At 47.2% G+C, this 19,491-nt stretch overlaps 1 protein-coding gene across 1 annotated transcript in view; it reads right to left on the bottom strand.

Annotated features, from left to right (window-relative positions):
* Positions 1-19,491, bottom strand: part of HTT (huntingtin) — a 153,458-nt gene that overhangs the window by 133,559 nt on the left and 408 nt on the right. The window contains 3 exon segments of the mRNA XM_015420645.1: positions 452-531; positions 1,533-1,592; positions 15,962-16,082. Coding sequence (XP_015276131.1) covers positions 452-531; positions 1,533-1,592; positions 15,962-16,082 — 261 coding nt within the window.

The following is a 19,491-nucleotide window of genomic DNA, read 5'->3' on the forward strand; positions in this document are numbered from 1 at the left end:
AGCAAAATGTTTAGAATGTTGGAGGCAGGACTCAGGCAAAGCAGCCAGTGGACAGGGAGACCAAACTGATTTTGGAGCGTGTGGAATGTTCTAGAGAAGTGCCACCACCATTCAGCTTTTATTTATAAGGGAGATAAGGTTTGTACCAGACCACTCATTTGTCATGGAAGGCAGAATCCTTAATGACTATTTGTTGGGGTAAGACTATCATTTTAATTATTTTCTAATGGGTAAGGTTAGCCTCTGACATCAGTACTGCACCAGAAGGAACTCTTCTTAGAAAGCCAGTGTAGATGTTCTCAGGGGGCCTCGTCAGTGGAGCCAGCAGTTTCCAGGTTCTTTCCAGGGAACCCTTAGTCCAAGGGAGTTTCCCAGCAAGGAAAGTCACTTTCCTCCCATCATAGTCTGTCTTGGCAAAAATAAGTGCACAGGTTTAAAATAATAATCTCACCGGCATTTCAGGGGGCGAACAAGATGTGCAAGTTCAGCAAACCTCCAAAGGGCAGCACGCAGACTTCGAGAAGCACCATTCTAGCCAGATATAATTAAGAACATCTGTCAGCCATATTTTAGTCAATGGTTTTAATTTTTTTAAAAAAATCTAAAGATCAGTTATGTGTATAGACAAAAAGACTCCTCTAGCTAAGAAGTATCTTTCAGGCAAGGATTCATTTCACAATCTGAACCCACCAGACATTTCCAAAGACAGAAGATTTTTCCATTGACAGAGTAGGACTTCTCTGCCTCCCCCTCCTGCTGTAGCCCTTATGAGGGAGGTTAGGCTAGAAATGCATGATTGACCCAAGAATCCAAAATTTGTGTAACTGTGTTGCAATGATCCAGAATCTGTGAACTTTCACTTTTCAGTACACAGACTTTACCAGCCCCAAGAGTATTGTTTGATTGCTGACGCAGTGACATACAACAGCAATCAATTACCATCACTATTATGATATCCGAACTTAACAAAGATCTGCAACAATGTTTAAAAATAGATTCAGGTAGGTAGTTGTGTTGATCAGAAGCAACAGAACAAAGTTTGAGTCCAGTGGCACCTTCAAGACCACCAAAGTTTTATTCTGGGTAATAGTTTTCGTGTGCACATGAAAACTTACACCTAGAATTAAACTTAGTTGGCCTTAAGGTGCCACTGGACTCAAACTTTGCTCTAGTGTTTAAGAATATTAAGCAGTGTGCTTTAAGTAATACTTCATTAATCCTGTTAAAAATTCATGAAAGGCAGTTATTTCCCCAAGATCTACATTTTTGCTCATCCTTGATGCACTCATTCATAACCTGCCCTTCTAGCAAACATGCCCTCGGTCTCAATTCAGGTTATTCCTAACTCAGCAATAAAGAAATATTATCATTAGCTACGTGAATTTCAGGATTACAAATCAAAACACTGAGTTACTTTTGTGCTTGTTAGTGCTCTTTAAGTGTCATTTTCACATTACTCATCCCACACTCTTTGGAGTCATAGCCTTTTATCACAGCAAATTTAAAACTACAAACAACAACAACTCCCTCACCTTTTTAATCTCTTTGTAGAGTTCTAACTGCAGCCTCGGAAGGTTGGAATCCATCAAAGCCTGGAAGAAAACCAAACCATCAATTCAACAAATACATTCTTTCTTTTTGTGTAAGTTTATTTTCAATTTTTCACAATAATCTGTTCATTTAAAGTTTAAACAATTCATAACACAAATTCTATCTTTCTAATACAACATCAAAAATCTTTAACTAGCATTCTTTCATTTTAATTTGTCCTCTTCATCTTCGGCCAAATATAATTTTTTTCCCATCTGTCCCAAAAGTGCTTCTCTGGTTTATTTTGTAATGTTATGTTTAGTTTATCCATTTCTGCTACCTTATGTTTAAGTTCTGTTATGCTTTTAGATTTCCATTTCTTTGCTATAAGGATTCTAGCTGCTGTTAATATGTATATAATTACATATTTATGGTCCTTTATTGTTTCCGGTATCATATTTAGTAAATACGTTTCAGGTGTTAATGGAATATTAACTTTAATTATATCTAAAAATATTTTATGAATTTTTTCCAAAATGTCTGAATTTTTCCGCATCTCCACCATATATGTAAGTATGAGCCTATATTTTTCCTACATCTCCAGCATGTATTTGAAGCCTTCGGGAAGCATTTTGCAATTTTTACTGGGGTCCAATGCCACCTATGAACCATTTTATATATATTTTCCTTGTATGGCGTCGCCCTTAGATACTTTAAAGTTTTCCATGTTTTAGTCCATTGATCTGTTTCTATTGTATATCCTATCTCCTTTATCCAAGCTATCCTTGATGTTTTAGTGGTCTCCTCTTGTAAATACTCCTCTAACAAATTTTTATACCATTTCTGAATTAGTTTGTCACTTGAGGACAGCCAAATTTTATCTATTTCGTTTGGACCATTGTAAAATCCTGTTTTTTAATCTTCATTATATCTTGACGTTAATATATTTTTCTCCCACCAGGATAGTTTAATATCATTTTTTTAAAAATAGATCATCTGTTTTCAATTCCATTTTATTATTTAGTAAGTTGCCATACTTTTCCTGGCTTCCCCTGTTGCTAATGAAGGTTTGGTAAATGCCTCTATTGGTGATATCCACATTGGTATTTTCTTATAGTTTTTCTCTTTTACTGAGTTCCAAACTCTGATGAGTGCGCTTCTAAGTATATGCATGTGGAAGTTAGAATGTATTTTATCTTTCCCGTTCCATAAGTACACATGCCATCCCATTGGTAGATCAAATCCTTCTAAGGCTAGTGTTCTTGTATCCTCTAATGTGGCCCAATCCTTAATCCATGTCATGGAAGCTGCTGAATAGTATAATTGCCAATTAGAAAGTGCAAAGCCTCCATTATTTTTATCCTCCTGAAGATCTTTAATTTTTATCCTTGGTTTTTTCGATTGCCATATAAATTTACCTATGATTTTTTCTAAGTCCTTGAAGTATTGATATTTTTTAATGATTGGTAAGTTTTGAGCAAGGAATAGAAATCTAGGTAAAATATTAATTTTGACAGTTGCTATTCTACCCAATAGAGATAAGTGGACTTTGTCCCAACAGTTTAAGTCTCCTTTTATTTTTTTTAATAGCTGTAAGTAGTTATTTTCATATAGTGTCTCTGGTTTATTGGTGATTCATATTCCTAAGTATTTCGCTTTCTGAACTACTTCTATTTTAGATATTTCTTTTATCTTTAGTATTAATCTGTAGGGGCAGTTTTTAACTATAATTTTCATTTTTTCAAAGTTAATTCTAAATCCTGCTAGGTTCCCAAATTCCTGAATGTCATCTATTAAAGAGATGAAAGAAAACTCTGGTTCTTCTAGTATAAATATCAAGTCGTCTGCAAATGTTTGCAGCTTAAACACTTCCCTTTTTACTCTTAGTCCTTTTACCAGATCATTATTTCTTATCCTTTCTGATAGCGATTCTATAGTGAGTATAAATAGCAGGGGAGATAATGGGCAGCCTTGCCTTGTGCCCTTCTGTATTGAATGCTTTGGGTAGGTTCTCCATTAACTAAAATTTTAGCATATTGGGTAGTATATATGGATTTTATCATTGTAAAGAAATTGTTCCCACATTCCCAAGATGAAAATTTTTGTAACATAAATGCCCAGTTGATATTATCAAAAGCCTTCTCTGCATCTAATAGAATTAGCGTCATCGGTTTTCCCGGATGTAACTCATAATATTCTAATGCGTTAATTATAGTTCTTATGTTATTTTGAATTTGTCTTTTAGGCAAAAATCCTGACTGATCTTTATGTATTATATGTATTAATACCCTTTTCAATGTGTTAGCCAAGATTTTTGCAAAGATTTAATAATCTGTATTTAGTAAAGAGGTTGGCCTATAATTCCTTATTTCCTCTTCATTAGAGTTAGGTTTATGGATCCAATGTTATAATAGCCTCATTCCAGGAAGCAGGGAGTTTAACCAATAAACATTCTTTCAACATATTCTGTTTTGTGGTGACCAGCTTGCACGTATACTCAATGCAGTGATACTGAACTCTTGACCTACAAAGACAGCTGTGAAGAAGAGCAGGCAGAGACACAGTCAGGCCCACTCAGCCCACAGACAGCACTTCCGGAAGAGAAGGGCTCAAGATACGAAGGAGGGCGGTCCAACACCTTCGTCCATGCACAGAGACAAATGGGTTCCTATGGCTCTTGCCATTAAGCACTGGCATTCTTATACACGTGAATAGTTTTATTTATGCATTTTATTTATTACAATATTTGTATCCTACCTATCCTTTTGACTCAAGAGGGCCTACAAGTCACAATTCAAACATTATAATCTAAAATCCATGGACTAACCCCCCCCATGCACCCCTATCCCCCAAAGACGCCTGCAATTTGTACTACGCTTAAAGCCCTGGCAAACAAAATGGTCTTGCAGCACCTCCTGAGGATTTCTAAAGACACTGCTGTCCCGCTCCGGGGGTCGCGGGTGGTGGACGCCAACCCCCGAACCCCCCCGGAGAGCACCAAACAACCCCCATGGCACGACTTACCAGTCGCGAGGGGATCCAACGGAGGAGGGGCAACCCGGCATGCGGACGTCCCTGAAGGCAGCGGGCAACGGCGGCACGTCACAGGCCGCGCCTGGGGACGCGATCTGGGCCAGCGGCGGCGGGGCCTGGAGGATGGGAGGGGGTGTGACCCTGGAGGAGGGGAAAAGGAAATAAAAGGCGGGGACCAGAGAGGACCGGGGAGGAGAAGACACGAGGCGGGCTGAAGGAGACACACAGAGAGAGACAACACGAGAGAGTGTGGGCCCGGCGTGTGGGCAGAGGGGCGCTAGGGGTGTACTTAATCCCGCCCCCTGTCATTCTGAGGTCTTTCTCTTCCCCGCCTTTTTCCTTACCACAGCAACCTCCGGGGCCACACAACTCCCTGGGTGGTGTGGACCAACGGCCACACAACGGCCACCGGGGGCGCCGTCCCTAAGAAGAAGGGGGAGCGTGACAGAGTGGTGGAGAATGCGGGCACGCCAGACCCGCTAGGTAGGCTAACGCCGCGCCCACCGGTCCCTCCCGGGTGACTACCTCCCACGGAGCGCCCTGGGCGCGACCTTCCCTCCGGACGAGTCAGACTCCAGCCAGGAGTCGATAAAGGTCCGACCCGATACGGGAAGCCCAGGGGTCTCCGCCATGGACTTCACCCAGTTTGGACAATGGCTGGCAGAACATCAGGCTCAACTACTGAGGGACCTGTCCCAACAACAACAAGCGGCTCAGGCATCGCTAGTGCGAGAATTGCAAATGGCAGTAGCAGCCCGCCCAGCACAAGGTGGCGGCGGCATGGGGAATGCCACCCGTGGCCCCTGGATGACGCTTACTAAATTGGGACCCGAAGATGAAATTGAAGTGTATTTGGAGGCGTTCGAACGTGTAGCCGAGGCATCCCAATGGCCGAAGGAACAATGGGCCTACATCCTGGGCCCTTACCTGACCGGTGAGGCCCAGGCCGCCGTGAAGGTGAAGGCCTTAGAACGAACGGAGGTCGCTGACTACCCCAAAGTGAAGGCCGCAATCCTCGATAGGTTAGAAGTGACGCCCGAGACCCATCGGCAACGGTTCTGCTCATATCAACTTCCCCAGCCAGACCCCGCGCAGCCACCCGCTGGCTCGCACCCACCACCGATGATGGAACTAGTGGTGATAGAACAGCTGTGGTGGAACTAGTAGTGATAGAACAGCTGTTGCAGATCTTGCCGCAACGGGCAAGACATTGGGTTACATGTTGGAAACCAGGCAAGCTCTGTGAAGCACAGGAATTGTGGGAAAATTTCCTGGCAGCAGAAGGACGAGACAATGGACTCCGCGTAGAGCCAACCAAGGCCGGCCGCGGAGCCCCGCTAGGGGGTAAAACCGGAGGGCCACCCGGCCTTCGGCACGGAGATGACGGGGGCAAGGCCGGCAGAGCCCGCCAAGGTACGGCACGAGGGCTTCCTGTTCCTGGCGCTATCCCGGTACACTGGGCGACACCCCCAGCCGGTTGCGGGAATTCCACGAAAGTAGAAGGTGCCCCAACCCCCGGGGGAGGGATCCGGGCCTCCGGAGGGCCAGGCCCGTGCTTCACCTGCGGCCAGTGGGGCCACCTCCGGCGGGACTGCCCGCTGATGGAATGCGACCTAGGCCACGAAGTTGCCATGCAAACCTCAGTGGTAGGTCGGAGGCCCCCAGCGTGGGTGCTCCCCGTACGCTTGGGCGGTCAGGAGGTCAAAGCTCTAGTCGATAGCGGGAGTTCGTTGTCCCTTGTGAGGTCGCACCTCCTCCCGCCGTACCTCCCGGTAGTCCGAACAGCAACGGTGGTGTGTTTCCACGGCCACGAGGAGAAGTGCCCGGTGGTAATGGCCCACTTGGTTTACTTGGGGCGTCACTGGGAGGTCCCCCTAGCCCGCGTCAAAAAGCTGCCTTTTCCAGTGTTGTTGGGTTGAGACGCTCCTGTCTTTGTCGAAATCCTGGCGGCTGCCTGACCCCCGGAAGAGGAAGAAGGGAAAGTCCGTGCACGAGACGACGAACTGGCAGCCCCGGTCGGAGAAGCCGTGCCCGGACCGTCAACAGACCGTGACCTCGGAGATGCCTTCCGCGGGTGGGCCGAAGACCCTGACTTCGGACAGGCACAGGCCCAAGATGAAGCCTTGGAAGGACTCCGGCGGCGTACGGCGGTAAGAGAGGGGGTGGTGGTAGATCCCCGTCTCGGACAGAGGTTACCACGTATCCTGCAGGAGGGCGGCCAGTGGTTCCGGGAAGTAAAAGGGAGGGTGGAGGAGTATCGTCAGGATCTGGTTCCCCATATTCACATCCCCACGGTCCTTCGGGCCGCACATGACCACCCGTGGGCAGGTCACCAAGGGGTGAAGAATACTCTAGAACGGGTACTCGCCCACTTCTTTTGGCCCACTGCAGCCCGGGATGTGAAGGCGTACTGTCGCTCGTGTGAGGTATGCCAACGTATGGCCAACCGGGCCGAACCCAGGGCGCCTCTGTCGCCACTGCCCATAATCGGGGTACCGTTTGAGAGGGTGGCGATGGACTTTGTGGGGCCCCTACCACGGACCCCAAGGGGGGCTCGCTACCTGCTCGTCATAATGGATTACGCCACCCGGTTCCCGGACGCAGTACCGCTCCCCAGCTTGAAGAGTGCCGGGGTGGCTAGGGTACTTATGCGATACTTCGCTTGGGTTGGACTCCCAAAGGAGATCCTTACCGACCGCGGGTCCCCATTTACGGCGCAACTGATGCGCCAGGTGTGCGCGACACTACAGATACGCCAGATATATACGGCAGTGCACCACCCCCAAACGGACGGTTTGGTAGAACGCCTCAACCAAACCCTTAAAGGCATGCTGCGCAAGATGGCGTACGAGAAACCCACGGCCTGGGACTTATACGTGGATCCAATCTTATTCGCTATACGGGAGACACCCCAAGCCTCCACAGGGTTTTCACCTTTCGAGCTGGTATACGGACGGCAACCAAGGGGGATCTTGGGCGCCATGGAAGGCCAGCCCCCAGGTGAAGCGCAGGGGAGTGAAGAGGTACCGTGCGAGTACGTACGGAAGCTAAAGGAGCAACTGAAGACGGTGCGCCAGACAGCCCGTAGTAACCTAGAACAGGCCCAAGACGCCCAAAAGCAGCGGTACGACCGGGGTACTCGAGCAAGAACGTTCCAGGTGGGCGACCGGGTCCTAGTGTCCCGAGCTGTCATGGCCCCGGCCCAGGGAGACCCCTGGCACGGGCCGTTCGTCGTGGCACGAGTCCTGGGACCCTTAACCTACGAAGTAAAGTACGGTACCGGCCTCCAACGACGCAAAAACGTCCACATCAACGATCTCAGGGAATGGTGTGAACGAAGGCCCTCGATCGACGAGGCACAGCTAGCTGCGGTGCCAGGAGACCTGCCAGAGGGGACGGCCCCATGGCAGGACGAGGACCTTCTCACGTCCTGTCCAGAATTGGACGAGTTGCTATCCGGGGACCAGCGAAGTGACGTTCTCGGCGTACTCCACGCCAACCCCGGGTTCTTCTCGACGACGCCAGGATGCACCCAGCTGGTGGAGCACTGCATCGTGACCCCGCCCGGCCGCGTAGCTAGAGTACCCTGGCGGCCGATAGCACCCAAGTTAAGAGACGTAATAGAGAAGGAAGTAGAGACCATGTGTCGACTAGATGTCATAGAACCCTCGACTAGCGCATGGAGGAGCCCTATAGTCCTCGTACCCAAACCCGACAAGAGCGTACGGTTTTGCATCGATTACCGGGAGCTGAACAAACTGGCGCAGTTTGATGCGTACCCGATGCCGCGGGCCGATTTACTCATCGACCAACTAGGCACGGCCAAGTACTTCTCGGCGTTGGACCTCACAAAGGAGTATTGGCAGGTGCCCGTCCGCCCGGCTGACAGGGAGAAGACGGCCTTCGCCACACCACGCGGCCTGTTCCAATTCAAGCGAATGCCATTTGGGCTGCACGGAGCGGCCGCGACATTCCAACGACTCGTCGATAGAGCCCTCTCCAAGTGTCGCGCCTTTGCTCAGGCGTACATCGACGACATAATCATTTGTAGCGCCGATTGGGAATCGCACGTTTCCCACCTGCATCAAGTACTCCAGGCTCTTCGAGAGGCGGGTTTAACAGCCAATCCTAACAAAAGTAGGATAGGCTTCCGAGAGCTAAAGTATCTGGGGTATGCGGTGGGACATGGGCGGTTCCGCCCGCTGCCCGACAAGGTGACATCCCTGGAAGCTCATCCTCGACCTACCACAAAGCGGCAACTTAGGCGCTTCCTAGGCTTTGTAGGCTACTACAGCCGGTTCATCCCAGGGTTCGCGTCCAAAGCCAGCCCGCTCACCGATTGTCTGAGGAAAGACCGCCCCAATCAATTACGGTGGGGGCCAACGGAAGAAACTGCATTCACGATGTTGAGGCGGTGTCTCTCGCATGAACCGGTGTTGCGTAACCCCGACTTCAGCCGCCCCTTTGTCCTGCACACGGACGCGTCCGGTACCGGACTTGGGGCCATGTTGGCCCAAGCCGTTGACGGCGAAGAACATCCCATCCTCTTTCTGAGCCGCAAGCTTCAACCCGCAGAGAGGAAGTATTCTACGGTCGAGAAAGAAGCGCTGGCAGTCAAATGGGCTGTGGGAGCACTGCAGTATTATCTGGCCAACAACCCGTTTGAACTAGTAGTCGACCACGAGCCCCTCCTTTGGTTGTCCCGCATGAAGGACTCCAACGCTCGCGTCCTTCGGTGGTATTTATCCTTATTGCCGTTTTGTTTTACAGTACGCCATCAGCCCGGAGCAGACCACAACGTGGCCGATTACCTATCCCGGCTCTTCGACGAAGACTCGACGACATCAGGCGCAAGGGGGGGGGTCCCGCTCCGGGGGTCGCGGGGGGCGGAAGCCAACCCCCGAACCCCCCGAAGAGCACCAAACAACCCCCACGGCACGACTTACCAGCCGCGAGGGGATCCGACGGAGGAGGGACAACCCGGCACGCGGCCGCTCCTGAAGGCAGCGGGCAACGGCGGCACGCCACAGGATGCGCCCGGGGACACGATCGGGACCAGCGGCACGGGAGCGACGGTGGAGCGGTGGCCGGACACGACGGCACGCCGGGAGAGGACGGCGAGGGACTGACGGAGCAAGGTCTCCCTTGCTCGAAAGTCAGTCGAATCCGACTCTAGGGTCGCGGTGCTCATCTCCGTTTCAAAGCTGAAGAGCCAGAGCTGTCCGAAGACGTTTCCGTGGTCATGTGGCCGGCATGACTAAACACCAAGGTGCACAGAACGCTGTTACCTTCCCACTGAAGTGGTACCTATTTATGTACTTGCAATTTCTTGGTTTCGAACTGCTAGGTTGGCAGGAGCTGGAACTAGAGACGGGGGCTCACTCTGTCTTGCAGCACCTGGGTCTCAAACTGCTGAACTACTGACCATCCACAGCCTGAAGTTCAGCGTCTTAACCACTTGACCCACCGCAGGGATGATTAGGGAAGGGTTTAAACATACAATTTCTGGTATTAACCCCCCCCCCTTTTGTAGATCTATGGCACAGCCTCCTTTGGAATGCTGTGTACAGTTCTGGTCACTGTATCTCAAAAAAAGGACATTGCAGAGCTGGAAAAATACAGAAGAGGGCAACCGAGATCATTTGGGGGTTGGAGATCCTTCCCTATGAGGTTAGACTGAAGAGTCTGGGACTTTTCCATTTAGAAGGAGATGCCTAAAAGGGGGGGGGGACATGATAGAGGTTTAGGAAATTATGCATTGGGTGGAAAGAATTAACAAAGAGATTTCCCCCCCGTCCTTCTCTCAAAATACAAGAAGTCAAGGACATCTGATTAAGCTGGTGGGCAGTAGATTCAGGAGATATAAAAGGAAATACTTCTTTACACAGCAAGTTATTAAAATGTGGAATTTTTATGGCCGGAGGATGTAGTGATCGCCACAGGAATAAATAGTTTTAATAGGAGATTAGATAGGTTCAGGTGGGATAGCTCTATCAGTGCCTGCCAGCAGTGGTAAAAGAGGGGAACCTCCATGTTCAGAAGCACTATTCTGAATCTCAGAGCCAGGAGGCAATATCAGGGAAATGTCTCAGATTCACTGGCTTGTTGTTCATCCTCCAGAGGAGCTGGCTGGCCATTGTGTGAGACAGCATGCTGGACTAGATGGACTACTTCTTCTGGTCTTATAACTTGGTGCAGGGTTTTTAAAGGACATTCTTCAGTAGGGATGGGCACAGACCTGAACACCAGCCAGTTTGGTGTAGTGGTTAAGTGTGTGGACTCTAATCTGGGAGAATCGGGTTTGATTCCCCACTCCTCCACTTGCACCTGCTGGATGACCTTGGGTCAGTCACAAGTTCTTTCAGAGCTGTTCTGGAAAGAGCTCTCTCAGCCCCACCAACCTCACAGGGTGCCCATTGTGGGGAGGGGAAGGGAAAGGAGTTTGTAAGCCGCTCTGAGACTCCAAGTGAAGGGCGGGATATAAATCCGATCTCTTCTCTTCTTCTTCTTCTTCAAAATCCAGTCCGAACATTGCCTTTTGGGGGGTTCAGACAGACTGGCTCAAAGGTCATTTGTACAGAAGCCTGAGCACCCTATCTTCCTGTACGCAGGTCAGAAATGTTTGGTCACTTTCACCAGAGAAACCTGTTGCCAAGTGTGCTTTGAATGTATTATTTGTGCTATGCTGATGCCTGCATGTCTGTAAATGTCTCTGCATTTGTGTATGTGGGATTGGGAAAAGCTGTGTGCCTTGGGTTTGTTTGCTTCGCCTCCATGCTTGCACCTGGAAGCTGCAATGTGCAGGGCCTGCTATGAGTATGCTAATGGGCACACGCATACTCACACCTTCCCAGCCTGCTTTGGGACAAAGAAGACATTCACCATTAAGCTCAGCCTCATGAAGTCCTGGGAACTACAACTCTCCCACCATTAGAGATCTTCTGCATAACATGTAACCCCTCGTATCTGGTTTGGCATCACAAAAGACAACATCCTGTTATTGCCTTCTTGGACCAGGCCAGCATCTGCAAGTCAAAGGTTACTATGGCAATGTAACTTTGACACCTTGCCACATGGCTCCCATTGAAGTGTAGGGTAGAATTTGAGTATCGCTCCCCATTTTGTGTGCTTGAGATCAACAATATTTAGTAAAGACAACATTTATTCATTAAACTTCAGTGTGTTGTCTTGCTTCTTGGGAAATAGGAGAGTCCGTTTGTGTGTGTGTGTGTGTGTGAACGCATCTGTTTTTGTGTGCTTGAGATCAACGATATTTAGTAAAGACAACATTTATTCATTAAACTTCAGTGTGTTGTCTTGCTTCTTGGGAAATAGGAGAGTCCGTTTGTGTGTGTGTGTGTGTGTGAACGCATCTGTTTTTGTGTGCTTGAGATCAACGATATTTAGTAAAGACAACATTTATTCATTAAACTTCAGTGTGTTGTCTTGCTTCTTGGGAAATAGGAGAGTCCGTTTGTGTGTGTGTGTGTGTGTGAACGCATCTGTTTTTGTGTGCTTGAGATCAACGATATTTAGTAAAGACAACATTTATTCATTAAACTTCAGTGTGTTGTCTTGCTTCTTGGGAAATAGGAGAGTCCGTTTGTGTGTGTGTGTGTGTGTGAACGCATCTGTTTTTGTGTGCTTGAGATCAACGATATTTAGTAAAGACAACATTTATTCATTAAACATCAGTGTGTTGTCTCGCTTCTTGGGAAATAGGAGAGTCCGTTCTGATTCCGCCCTCTGGATACACGGGTAAAACGAACTCACAGCCCACTGTCATATATAAGGCAGAGTTGGGCCACAGGAATAATTCTCACTAGGAGGATTTCCGGTATCAAACCCCACCCATGCTGTTTTGTGCAGAAAAGTGTGTGTGTGTGGGATTTTTCAACCACTGAAGGATCAATACCGAGCACCTGAGGCTGATAGGCATCTCAGTTCCTTCTCCCTCATAATGGGAAGGGTGTGTGTGTGTATATTCCCAGGTGGTGCATGAACGTCCTTTTGTGTGTGTGTGTGTGTGTGTTGTGGTCTCTTAGAGTGTAGTAATTCTTTTGTGCATGGAAAAATCTTGTGATTGGCCTGGGGGGGGGATTTACTGGGGTCGCTGTGTAACGATATGAGCTTATGTTTAGCGATCTGGGCCAGCGGCGCGGGAGCGACGGCGGAGCGATGGCCGGACACGACGGCGCGCCGGGAGAGGACGGCGAGGGACTGACTGAGCAAGGCGGCGCCGGGGGGGCGGCCTGCGCACATCCGGGAGACGCCCTCTGGGCGTCTTCCCTCTTGAAGCAGGGCGGGGCCTGGAGGATGGGAGGGGGTGTGACCCTGGAGGAGGGGGAAGAGGAAATAAAAGGCGGGGACCAGAGAGGACCGGGAAGGAGAAGACACGAGGCGGGCTGAAGGAGACACTGAGAGAGAGACAACACGAGAGAGTGTGGGCCCGGTGTGTGGGCAGAGGGGCGCTAGGGGTGTACTTAACCCCGCCCCCTGTCATTCTGAGGTCTTTCTCTTCCCCGCCTTTTTCCTTATCACAGCAACCTCCGGGGCCACACAACTCCCTGCGGGGTGTGGACCAACGGCCACACAACGGCCACCGGGGGCGCCGTCCCTAAGAAGAAAGGGGAGCGTGACTACTGCTCCCCTCACCTCCTCAAGGAGACCATGCCACAAAGTGGGAACTACGAAGGAAAAGGAATGGGCCCTGGCCGATATCAGGCGAGCTACCCTAGATGCAGGGAACAGCCAGCAGGTGGCAGCCTGGAACTCTGGGACAGAGAGGATGGGAAGTGTCTTTGCCGTCTGTGGATCCTGAGCCAGAAAGGGCCTTAAAGGTCACACGGGACCCTGAATTGGACTCACAAACAAACTGGGGGAGGTATATTTCTGCTGGCTGGCTTCTGACTATAATAGGGTTGCCACAATCTGAACCAGCTGCAGTTTTCAGATTGTCTTCGAGGGCAGCTCAGCATCCAGCCATGAGGTTACGAAAGTATGGATCAGCATGGCTAGACCAGCTGAGTCTGAGAAAGGTGAGCTGGCAGACCAGACAAAGCTAATAGCAGGAACTATTGGCCATGGTGCCAACCCGCTTTTCAAACAGCAAGGCTGGGTCTCCGCGCACCCCCACAGCTTTTAACCTGCTCTGCAAGCTATTTTACCTGACAGAAACAGAGTGCACATTATTATAATTTTTCACAGCATTGCCAGTTGAGAGTGGCATTCATCAGCCGATATTAAGATGTGAGTGCTTGCTGTTTTTATATTCTGGGGTGGGGGTGTCCAATTAAACCTACAGGCATCATCTTGGATTCTACTGCTTTCTAAAGGAGCCAAGACAGAAGCATCTCCCTGACTGTCAACCACCTACCGTTCGAGTAGAGGCTGATGAAATACTGTTAATGAAATCTGCATTTTAACTAATCTTATGTGAGTGATAGTGGAATATGCCTTTACCTTTTTTTTAAGTCACTAAGAGCCTTTCTAACAAGAACATGATAAGCATTTTTAATTAACAAAAAAACCCGTTAGAGATGTTAAATTTCCAGAAATGTTGAAGTCATGGGGAAAGATGTTTTTTTCCCTGGGGGTTTTCAAAACATAATGGAAATTTTGGGAAACACTGAAATACATGCAACACGGTCCTTATAAACCAAATGTTTACTGCTTTAACAAACAACATAACATGCTTCATTTATAATTTACTTAGAATACAAAAAATCAACATTTGACATATTTATGACAAATGCCTTAGTTTTGTATAAGCAAACCTGCAAATATACTCAGTACTTGAGAGAAAACTGCAAGCTGAGCCACCCTCACCTACGTTAGCACATGTACCTTAGTTCCACCTAGATGGTGTCCTCTTCCTTCTGTGGCTACTGGCTAGAGAGAACTCCATTTCCAAGAAAAGTTCAGAGTGTCCTCTGAGTCTCTAGTGCACTTTCTGCCCTACCTCCTTCTGATCTTTTTTGTCTCCAGCAAGGTAGGGCAATAAGCTACTTGTTACCCAGACTGCGGATACATGTGTCACAGTGGTTTGAGGAAGAGGTGAAAAAAATCCACCACAAGGGAAGAGTCAGGTCAAAAGGACAACAGAAGGCATGCAACTGTTGAGAAGCAATGAGAGCCCTGCATGCTTCCCTCATGAAGATTAGGTATCCTTCTAGGTGCAAAAATGCATCTTGGATTTATGAGTGGTGTATGTCTACAGCATGCCTACCTTGAATTTAAAAGCACATCACTCATTCTAAGAGAGAAAATGTTTCATAGGAGTTTTTTTTTCCAGTACACCCAGAATTTCCAATTTTTCCATTGGAAAAACTGGGAAGGAGGCACTGGGGTATAAAAATCCCCCTTTTTTCCTGATTTTTTCCCTGTTTTGTCCCCCCCCCCCCAGGCTTTCACAACTCTGATGCATGTACACTTGAACCATTCTGTTTCTCTCTCTGTTTCAGTCACTGCAGCCAATAAGAGTACATACAGAACAACCCAGTGATAGTAAATATAGCAGCTTTACGTATTTGGTCAATGACTGTACTAATAAATTGATTGATTGAAATATAGCAGCCCTTGTCATTCTCCTCCCTGTTGCCGATTATCAGCAACAGGAAAGAGAGAGAGCCCCTATGCTGAATCCCTGATGCCCCAGGCGGAAGGAGCTCCAGGGGCACAGGGGCTGCTTGATCTGGAATGGTAAGAGGAGGAGAGGAAATGTTGGTTGCTGAGATCACCAAAAACATTCCCACTAAGATCGACATCTCTTTCTAAATTCTGGGTAACCAACAGCATAACAGAAGTAACAGAACAGAGATACAGCAAACCAATAAAACAGCTTGTCTGATTACATCCTCTGTATCTGAGAGAAAGATTATATCCTTACTGTTTCCATGATAGATCATGTACATCCCCAGGTCAAGTAGACACACATGGTCTGGAAATTCCATCCTCAGAACCTGGGAACTATGGGAGAGGATTTCAGCTTCCCCTGTCCTGCATGATTATCTTGACCTAAAAACGGCCCCAGTGAGTTTTGCCTCACTGGGAAAACTGACTGTGTACCAATGGCTGCATGCAAGTTTCCTCAACAGGCATGCCATCTCCCTGAATGCCACGGTCCTAAAGTGAATCAGGAACCTGCACACATGGGAACCAAAATCTGAGCAAGGAACTCCCAGACCACACATGTTAAACAGATCCAGGAACAGCTGGGGAAAGTGAGGTCCTCAAATAGAAGCCCTTCCATCTCTCCTTATCTTCTGTGTGCTTGCCATCTCATGTGCCTCCAGAACGGAACACACACACAGTTCGTTTTGTTATGAGAGACACATATAAGTATCCCATAACAGAATAATGTGCAAAACTACAAAACCAAAAACTAAACATAACTTACTTTTATAACTTTATTGAGACATTCATCAGCAACCATCCTTACATCTGATTCTGCATCATCACTACAAAGCAAAAAAAGTTCCATAGCAATGCCCAGCAATTTCTGAAACTCTGGAGAATTTCTAAAAGAAAGAAACAAAAGTTAAAATGAGTTACACCTACCTAGATAGTACAACTTTTGAAAGTATATAAAGTGTATAAAACCCTTAGAATGCAAATTTAAATTCTCTTATGATAAAATCTTAAACTTAACACAGGAGATGCACAAGGAAAAAAATAGCTTGCGATTGAAACAAGACAAGTTCAAACAAGACAGCAACTTTTAACTACACATGTTAATATATAATCTGTTTTGTTAATATATAACCTACGCTGCTGAAAATCGAGGGCTGGATCCTAAGCACCATACTTGTGGAACAGATCTTTCCAACCTCTCCCTTCCCAATGGAGCCTACCAAAATCTTACTCCTAGGGTTCAGTAGACCTCAGGGACACCTGCAAGAGGGTCTGCAGTGGGATGAGGGAAATTAGCAGACATATCAGTTGGAAAGAAATGCCACTTATCCAGGCAGAAAGATCCAGCCCTGAAACATTTATGGGAATAAAAAGGCCTTAGCTTAAAACATTGAAGCTATGCAGCAGTAAGGGAGGGAAACTTCACTGGTCAGCTCATTTATAACAAAGACCACTACTAAATCATTATTATTTTTGACCACTACTAAATTTTCACAATCCAGTCTTATCTTCATTTTAGATTATAAAAGAAAGCAGAAGTTTAAAACCCCCAAAACAGAATGAAGACAGTTGAGAGAATGAAAGAAGGGCTCGAAGATACAGATTTTTCATGGAGACACGATTTCTTGAACTCTGACAGGAGAAAGCTGTCATATGAAACTACTTTCAAAAAAGGGCCTCATAAACTGAGAAAATAGTACCACACCCATGGAATGGCAGTCACACCTGTATTTCTACATTAACTCAGAGTACCAGCTATCATGGGCAGGTATACTGGGTGCCCCTCCCTTTTGTGGCTAACTTTATTTGACAAAGCCCTCTGTGGGCAGCTGGCCCATGTCACACTATATAACAAATATATCAAAACGGTGGCTGAAAACGGTGCTGAAGGGCCTGAAATATGCTGCCCTCCCTAGTTCTTTTTCCCTAGCTTCCCTAATCAAGAGAGGATTCACTTCACAAAAGGAAAGACCAAATTTTGTAATTATGTATCAATCTCTAGCCATAAATTTTACCTTGCAATTAATGTTAGACTTGTATGCAGAGCTCACCTGTCCAGCTTACAAAGTAATGAAATTATCATCACATATATCAGCCCTTGAAAGCAAAACAGCGTTTCTATTAACAGACACCCCCCCCCAGTATATAATTACCTTAGAGACTGCGCAACTATGTTTTCGCATATTGTTAGGCAATGATTCACACGATCTTTCTTGGTGGTAGAAAGGTCTTTCCTTCTAAAATAAAAGGATCAAATTTGAAATGATTTTCTTCAAATGCAAGACAAGTAATTAGCAACAGTATCCAACCACCATTTAAGCTTTATCTTGAGCACTCAGGCAACTTCTCATATACGAAAAAGGTTCTGCTTCTTTTCTCAAGATAGTTCATACGGCCTAATTCTTCCATGTGATTCCTTAAATCCTCCATATGACTTCGATCCTGGGAATAATTTCCAGTATTAGAAAGTGATGTTGGTGATGTTGACGAAAAATCCTTTGCCCCTCGACTTCGATCCTGGGAATAATTTCCAGTAATCGATAGAGCAGGTGATGTTGACGAAAAATCCTTTGCCCCTTCCTGCTGCTGCATCTTAAAGACTGACTCTCTCTCTCTGTCCCTCCATCTCTCTGACTCATGACTCATCTTTGGTACTACCCTTTCTGTGGTACTACCCTTTCTACCCTCTTGAAAACAATTGCCCAGTACCTCTTGCAATGACCAGATCAAGCCTCTCTTATTAACTGAAGCTTTTAAATAATTGATTGGTTTATTTTTGGAATTGTTTTATGTCCCAGCCTTTTCTTTTACCACTACTTATCACACTGAGAGGATTTTACTGATAAATTTTTAAATACATGATGTTGAATTATTGCATTTTTACTTCTAAAGCCACCTCGGAATGATAAACAAAACATACATTTTAAATAAAAAAGTAATAGTCATTTGCCACAATCAACTCATTGTAGCAGTACAGAGAACCAGTCACAAAGACTGAAATCTTTACTTTGTCCTGAATTTCTTCTTTTGCATTCTGATATAGAGACAAGTACACCTGCTATAGAGACAGGGACACTACTGTTGCTCAAAAAAGGTAATCAACCTTCAGTTCCCAAGGCATAACACATACCTAACCTTATACCTAACACCTACAAAACAGTGAAACGCAAGAATATTACAAAATCAAATACAAGTCAAATTCCTGCATAGAGCTATATTTGAAAAATTAAAATAGCAAGACATCCTCAAATGATTCTGACAAATAACTGTCTGATCTAGCCTAGTTCTTTCCCAACCATCACCAGAACCCACCAGCTAGAAACAGAAATACCAGTAGTATTTCTAGAAACACCACTAGTGCTGTGGCATCACAGCGGGACAAAGATCACAAAGCCCAGCTCCCTCGTTCAGAGGCAAGGTTTCCAGTCATCATCACGCCCTCCAAAGGTACATGTACACATATAACATCTTGTTATCAGCCATAGAAAGAGCTAAACTATTTTAGATGCAATTACTTGTCTCTTCACCACAGCGGTTAGAATCACAACTAATCTGAAGACACAATCGGGGCAAGTCTACTGATCCCAGGCAGATCCGAGGCACCAGGCAAAGGGCGGGACAGCAGGTTCTCTACACGACAGGAGGCACACTTCACACGTGGCTGCCTGCCATACCAAGGGACCTGTCAGGTGAGGCTGCCACGGCTCAGCGGCAGAGCATCTGCGTGGCACGCAGAAGGGGCCCCCCCGCTCCTGCCCCTGGAATCGCTATTTAAAAGGATCACATAGGAAGTGATGTGAGAACTCCCCGAAACCCCGGAGAGGGGGCCAGTGCGGACCCCGGACAGGCCAACGGTCTGATTCAGAAACGAACAGCTCCGTGTCGTCTTCAGTGTTCCCTCTCAGCTGAGTTAGTGTGAGCCAGCTCACAGTTTTTTTAGCCTCCAGCTCACACATTTGTTGTCCCAGCTCAGGAAGGGATGGGGCTCCAGAGCAAACTAATCTATGCAGTAGCCCCAATCGCTCGCTCACAACTTTCATGCCAGCCGCTCACAAAGTAGGATTTTTGCTCAGGAGACTCCACAGCTTAGAGGGAACATTGGACTCGTCTTCCCTCGAGACAAAGGCCCGCGCAAAACCTTGGCGGACCCCCGTTAAGGCAGGCGGGGTGGTCTTACTCGGCTGGCACACGCGGGGCAAGGAGACACGCTCGCCCCGTCTCTGAGGAAAGCGGAGGAACAAAGTTTTTTTGCCTCAGAAAAAGAACAGGCTTGCAGACACCCCCACTGCCCGGCGG

This window comes from Gekko japonicus, unplaced genomic scaffold, assembly GCF_001447785.1.
Source record: "Gekko japonicus isolate JY-2015 unplaced genomic scaffold, Gekko_japonicus_V1.1 scaffold1162, whole genome shotgun sequence".
Classification (NCBI taxonomy): domain Eukaryota; kingdom Metazoa; phylum Chordata; class Lepidosauria; order Squamata; family Gekkonidae; genus Gekko; species Gekko japonicus.